Source organism: Amblyomma americanum, chromosome 1, assembly GCF_052857255.1.
Source record: "Amblyomma americanum isolate KBUSLIRL-KWMA chromosome 1, ASM5285725v1, whole genome shotgun sequence".
NCBI lineage: Eukaryota > Metazoa > Arthropoda > Arachnida > Ixodida > Ixodidae > Amblyomma > Amblyomma americanum.
The window spans coordinates 220,856,576-220,863,147 of record NC_135497.1 but is presented as its reverse complement, the minus strand read 5'-3'; the positions used below and the strand labels follow the sequence as shown (position 1 = coordinate 220,863,147).

The following is a 6,572-nucleotide window of genomic DNA, read 5'->3' as shown; positions in this document are numbered from 1 at the left end:
TTGGAGTAAACTTTCTGCTATGCAATAAGGAGGTGCTGACTGCGCTTACATTCGCGCGTTCCGCATTTAAGCATTCGCGCAAACATCGAACACGTCTGCCGTGTGCTTTAATGCAGAACGCTTGCATTCTGCGTTAAAGCGTGGAGTTTACCGTGGAAAACGTATTCCACCTAAGCTTTAACGTAGAATGCGTATGCAGCTTTCGGATTTCCGCTGAACATCAACACATCAGGCTGTTCTGTAAGTAGCTAGTGACAGTAATAAAAAAAAAAAAGAGGTGTGCATGGGGAGGGGAGGGCGCAGTTTATGTGAAAGGAGGACGATTGTTTTGATTGCACTCTCTTTTTTTTTTCTACACCAACACTCGTAGCGGAAATATTAGAGCTGGCTGGGAACGCAGCACGCGACAACAAAAAAGGACGGGTCACGCCGCGGCACATCCTTCTGGCGATCGCCAACGACGATGAACTGCACCAGGTAAGCTGTCAAAACTCCACTCGCTTAGTTTTTTCACCTCTTACTGTAATGGCAGCGCAATTCCAATTATTATTTTGTGTGTGCTGGCGCGGTAGCTCTGGCAACTACATCTACGGTTGGAAATATTTGCATTATCTTCCTTTTTTGTGTGCATCATTTTGGGCTTCACTATAAAAAAATAGTAACAAACAACATATATATATATATATATATATATATATATATATATATATATATATATATATATATATATATATATATATATATATATATATATATGCCTCGTAAAAAATAGGAGCAATAATATGGCCCATATTGTTTCTCCTATTTATGGAAAATTTGCACAATGTGGAGCATGTTTTCAGGGCCCTTTGTTATTACTGTATATTCAGAGGTAACAATGATTACTATAATACTACTACAATTTAAGTACTTTGATCTATTGTTTTAATTTAGAAGATGTTTGATGCATGTTTTTATAAGGTTGCAGTGTTTGGGATGAGGTTAGCATGAGCCAGAAAACAGTGAGGCGATTTGTGTATGTTGTGGTAGAGTGCAAAATTCATTGCAGACATGTCATAAAAAGACTCTTCTCCTGGGTCTGGAAAAAGAAGTTCCAATATAGACACCAAATAAAATTCTGTACCAAATAAATTTCTTGCAGCCTTTTCTGGGTACTGCTAAGCAGCTTTGTAGAAAACTGTTAGAGGGTTCCACTGTGGAGTGTCTAGTCGCAGTGCTGCAGTCTAGACTGCTTAGCTTGAACATTTGAGCTGACAGGACCGTAGACATGTACTGCAAATGACCTAATTTTCATTAGGGCCCAATCTGTGTGATTTTCGCACACTGTCTGCAATTGAAAAATTGCGCTCATGAACTGTGTGCACTTCCACACGAATGGAATTTGGTATGTGCGAGGTGTGGGGTTTGATCCTTAGTTCCACTGAGTACCCACCGGTTGTGCGTTAAGTCCCCCCCCCCCCCCGCCGGCCTGGTGCTCGGCTTATCTGGGGGTGGGGAAAAAAGTCTTGGGAAATGGGTCTTCGACCGCAGTTTGTGTAGACAACGATACCTTGTGCCATGGCGCTCTTTGGCCATAGCTGGTTTTGCGCCATAGAAAATTATTGTCATCTTCACTTTCACACGAATAGAATTTGGATGGCTGAGAATTACTTTATTTGGCTTCATTCTGAGCCCTCTGACAGGTACACCTGGATGTCTGCACTTTATGGATATGTAGTTTTGTTATTGGCATGCCTGAAATAATAGCACCAGCAAGAATTGATGGTCATCATAAGGGTTGCAATGACGTACTTGTGAAGTGCCTGGCAGCCTGTTCTTACCTCATCTTTGAGGGCCTCTAGATCTGCGTACACTCAAATAAAGCATGCTTGCATGCTCATGATTCATTGCACTACTTTATAAGCCTTTTTTTAACATTGGCTGTGTACTCTCTCTTCTCCATGCCCTCTTGCGCACATGCAACATGCTAGTGAACAAAGCGGTTCATGGCGCTTTTTTTTTCATCATGACGTAGTGTGAGGTCCTATGGTTGCAAAGGAAGGAAAGTGATTTGGGAAAAGGAACAGCAGTTTAGAACCTGTAGTAACGTACTGGAGGCAGTGAAAGGTACGTCTACCTAGTTTAAGTGACGACTGCAGATCGAGACCGTATGAAATGAATTATTAGGAGGATAAGAAAAGGTTCGTGTGCATTTGGCAGGCACTGTAGTTAGGAGCAGCAGCTTGCTTATACGCCATGAAATGAAAGTGTGCAATAGTTATAGTCTGCAAATGTTCATCTATATCCTAGTAGAGATATGGAATACAAAATGTACTTGGTGGGACATATAATGGAGACAGCAGGTAAGTTATGAACTGTTGGGGTAGTAGGGTTAATTCCAAGGTTGATTCCAAGGTGCTTTTTGGTTTCGGTGTCATGAACTGAAAGATGTAATGTTAAAATGAAAGTTTGGAATGTCCTTTTTCCCAGGGGTGCACCATTTTTTGATTCAGTCTCCAGTGGTTGTGATACGCTTTCAACACCGGTGCACTAGTCTCTATATGGTGTAAAAGAATGAAGGCTGCTATTTACACTAGTGGCACACTGCATTGGTGATCTCTTCAAGACGATGCACATACCCTTCAGATGTTCCTTCACTTTGGGAAGCAGCCAGAAGTCCGATGGTACAAGGTTTGGACTCTGAGGTTGGTGAGGCAGAATAGTTGTCCTCATTCTTCTGCACATTGAAGAACCCCACGTCATGGCTGTGAAAGCTCCTATACCTCCCATCGGCCGCGTATTGCACAATAACAGCTTATTAATCTCCATGACAACGAATGACCAAAACACGCGGGCGCGGGGGATGTTCACATGGCATCTGCGTCACGCGTGGACTGGTCCAAAATCAGGCCCGCAAGTGGAAGTGGGCAGATGTATCGTCCGCCTGCTCTGTGCACAGTCACACACTGCGCTTTACTTCAAAACCTGTTGTACACCTTTTCTTTGCTGTTGTGGCTTGTTAACATTGATTTGTAATGCAACAGTGCAACGGCACGAGGCCAAAGGAAGAGAAGAGACGAGACACAGCACTAACAACAGATAGTTTATTTAGGAAGCCAAAGCTTATATAGGTGCAGCCAACACTGAAAAAGGCATCTGAGATTATGGAGTTAGGTCTGAGTTGTGTAAGTACTCCATCTGTTACTGTCTCTAAGAAAGAACTAGATTTTATAAATTGGCAGTTTTGTCTCATGGAGTAAAAAAATATGCATGCTCAGAGGGATTTCTGTTGCTGTTCTTGATGTTTTTCTGTTTTTTTCAGTATTGTCTGCGCCTATATAAGCTTTGGCTTCCTGAATAAACTATCTGTTGTTAGCCAGCGCTGTGTCTCGTCCTTTCTCTTCCTTTGGCTTCGTGCTGTTGCGCTGTTGCATTACAAATCATGTCTGACCAACGTATCCACCAGTTCATTTTGTTAAAATTGGTCGTGCTGCTGTCAACAATGGTAACCGCAGCAATGGGCCAATGTAGGGAGAGCAGAGAACATATTTTGCATGTTTTTATTGGCACATCCTTTCCGTTACTTTCAGTCAAAAAGAGATATTTCTTCTCAAAATACACTACATGTCTGTGCTACAGCATTCTGTAAGATAATGTTTGTCGACGCTCTGGAGGTGTTAAGTTTATGTCAAACAGCGCAGCTGACATTTTCAGTACAGCATTTCGTGCATAATTCATGCAAATACATGTATGATCATTCCGTGCATACCGAGCTCACACCATACAGAAGGATCATTCCGTGCACAGTGAGTGCTTTGCAAGGCCTAGCTATGTACAAAGCTCAATGACAGGTGGTCAAATGCCCAATGTGTTGTCGCAGGTTCGAGATCGTGCTCGGTTTCTGGCGCATTTCGAGGCTGTGGTGCAAACAGTTATCGTTATAGATGTGCACACAATTTAATGAATGCATAAGGTACCTTTACAATCATAGATGATTGTAAAAACTTGTTTAGTCTTTATGTAAACACATAAAAACAAACCACTATCATGAAATGGCTTTTTATGTCCATACTAATATGTGCGGCAGCAATAGAATTCAGTTACCACACAGTTGCATAATCGGTTCCCATGATGTGCCGACTCTTCTGCGGGCCAAACGTGATGTCTGCTTCGTCAACAGCAGTGATTAAATCATAGTTCATGATCGATGGTGCCGAAATGAGCAGTGGCTCTTGAGAAAGTATACTCAGGTAGCGGTTCCCGTCGTATTCGTGTGGGTCTTGCTGCACTCGTCACAATTTCAAAGGTCACGAGCGCAAAGCCAAACACTACTGCAGCTGTCGCTGCATCGACATCACTAACACATGAAGGAACACAATGCCAAAGTGAGTGTGACCGGCACCACAAAGCAGGCAATATTGCCCAAACATGCGAAACACGCGAAGGATGCATAGTGGTTACAGTGGCCACGCAGGTCAGGAATTCAAAAGGGATAGAGATAGAGAGAGATATTTCCTCCTTTCAGAATCTTCTTGTGTTTACATCTTATTTTGTACTACAGACTGTAGCACCAATGCCTCCTTCGTTTATGTTCCTAGCTGGTGAGGGTGGAATAACGGCGTCAGTGAAGGTTTCTCCAATTAGCCAGCACGGAAGTGGTTTGCGCTTTCCTCCCCTTGCTCAGGTGGTCAATACTGTTCTGGAGGCTTCCAAAATGGCCCGTCTTATAGCCTGCTGTGTTGCTTTGGCATGTAAAAACCAATCACTGGACCCTCATTCTTCTTCAACACCATGCCGACATTGGTGCACCAGTTACTGTAATATGTCATTCTTGGTGGTGACTGTATTGATAACTTTGATAACAGATGTGCTTGTGGAAAACAGGACATTTCGAACTTTCATTTGAACGTACATCTTTCAGGTCTTTTCAGTTCCATCACTTACCTATCAAAAGCTACCTGTCAGGAGGAAAAGTTTATTGAACACACATCATATTTTATTTGTAGCTACCTCTTTGCAGCAGTTGTGACTATTGTGTGAAATTCATGCTAGCCTTCCGAAGCCTAATCTTTGCAAATTATTCCAGAATTTCAGGATATGAAAAGCATGAAAAAACTGATCTTGCAAAAAAAATGTGGTTTCAAAATTTTTAATGAGGCAATGAATCACAACTGTTGCACGTGATTGAACAGGATGAGCTAAATATGGCTTGTGCCACATAAAGTTCAGTTTGGACAGCTTATTGAAAGCACGTAGCAGTAACATCTAGTGGTGCTATGCTGATTTTATTGAAGCCTTACATAGTACAGTTTTTACGTAGCTGGCACATCTAGGCTCACTTAAGTTGACCAATTAGAATCACTGTTTATTGCTTACTGCTTTGCATATACTAGCGGTTCATATTTCAAAACTTGCTGAGGTGATGTTCAATAATTTATTTTTTCAATGGCATAAATAATGCAGGCCTTTTCCTTGTTTGTGTCCAGCTTCTGCGTGGTGTGACAATTGCTTCGGGAGGTGTGCTGCCACGCATCTTGCCGGAACTGCTGGCTCGAAAGAAGGGCAACAAATTCATAATGCCCTCACCTAAGCACCAGAGTTCTGCGGTGAATGTCATAATTCCACCTCCCAAGGCTAAGCCAGCCAAGCCTGTCCCACCGCCACCACTGAAGAAAGCTGTTACTGCTGCGAGCAAGAAACAGACAGCACCACCGCCGCCATCAGCTCCAGCACTTTCGAAGGACAAGGGCAGAAGTGCTAAGGGAAAGGTGCGTGATTTATTACGTTGTCCATAGCTCTGATTAATATTCTCAACTTCTACTAGAAGTAAGTTGGTATTCACCGTAGAGTGCAGTCTTGTCAGTGACTGCTGAGTTGTGCATATTTTTTGTGTCACATAAAAAGAAGCAGATTACCCTCATATTATTTGTCATTCAAAGAACCTGGAGTTGACAGAGTTTGGATAAAAGTTTAAGCATGTGATTAGGTTAAATACAATGTACATTTGCTTTCTCACATCTAAGCTTTTGCTAAGTTTTTCTGAGAGCACATTTACCTCAATGGTTTTGCTGTGTGCTCTCTCTATTCTGTGTGCTGCATGCAAGGCATTTGCCTTATTTCACCTATAGCACATATTCATGGATTATGAGATGACCTGTCTACCTCTTTTTTATTCATATGTTTCTGCTCCCTGAGCATAGCAAAACTAGTGTGAGCTGAGGCTTGGGCAGCCTTCACTTTTTTTCTCAGCAGACAAGAATTTGTGTACAAAAAAATAGAATGCTTTGTTGATTTTACCTAGTTTATGATTTTGTTCATGGTTAGCCATGACATAAACCTTGTTGTGTCTTATCTGTAGACATGGCGGAAAATCTTCAAGCGGCGACCAATCGTTAAAAAGATGATATGCGCCGTGGAAACTGGGGTCAAGAATGTGCAGCCGTCCCGTCGCGACGAGGCACGCACCCGTGTTGTCAGCGTGCTGTCCAAGCTGAACCGGTGTCACGGACTTAATCCTCTTTTGCCCAAAGAAAGAAAGGCACTAAAAAGATTGCGCGGCAATGAGAACATCGTGATCCTGCCCGCGGACAAGG

At 42.5% G+C, this 6,572-nt stretch overlaps 1 protein-coding gene across 8 annotated transcripts in view; it reads left to right on the top strand.

Moving 5' to 3' along the window:
- The window catches only part of LOC144114650 (core histone macro-H2A.1-like), a 66,698-nt gene that overhangs the window by 693 nt on the left and 59,433 nt on the right, over positions 1-6,572 (top strand). For all 8 annotated transcript variants that reach the window (XM_077648526.1, XM_077648520.1, XM_077648522.1 and 5 more), the window contains exons 2-3: positions 371-477; positions 5,466-5,747. In XM_077648526.1, the coding sequence (XP_077504652.1) occupies positions 371-477; positions 5,466-5,747 (389 nt within the window). The remainder of the gene's footprint in view (positions 1-370; positions 478-5,465; positions 5,748-6,572) is intronic.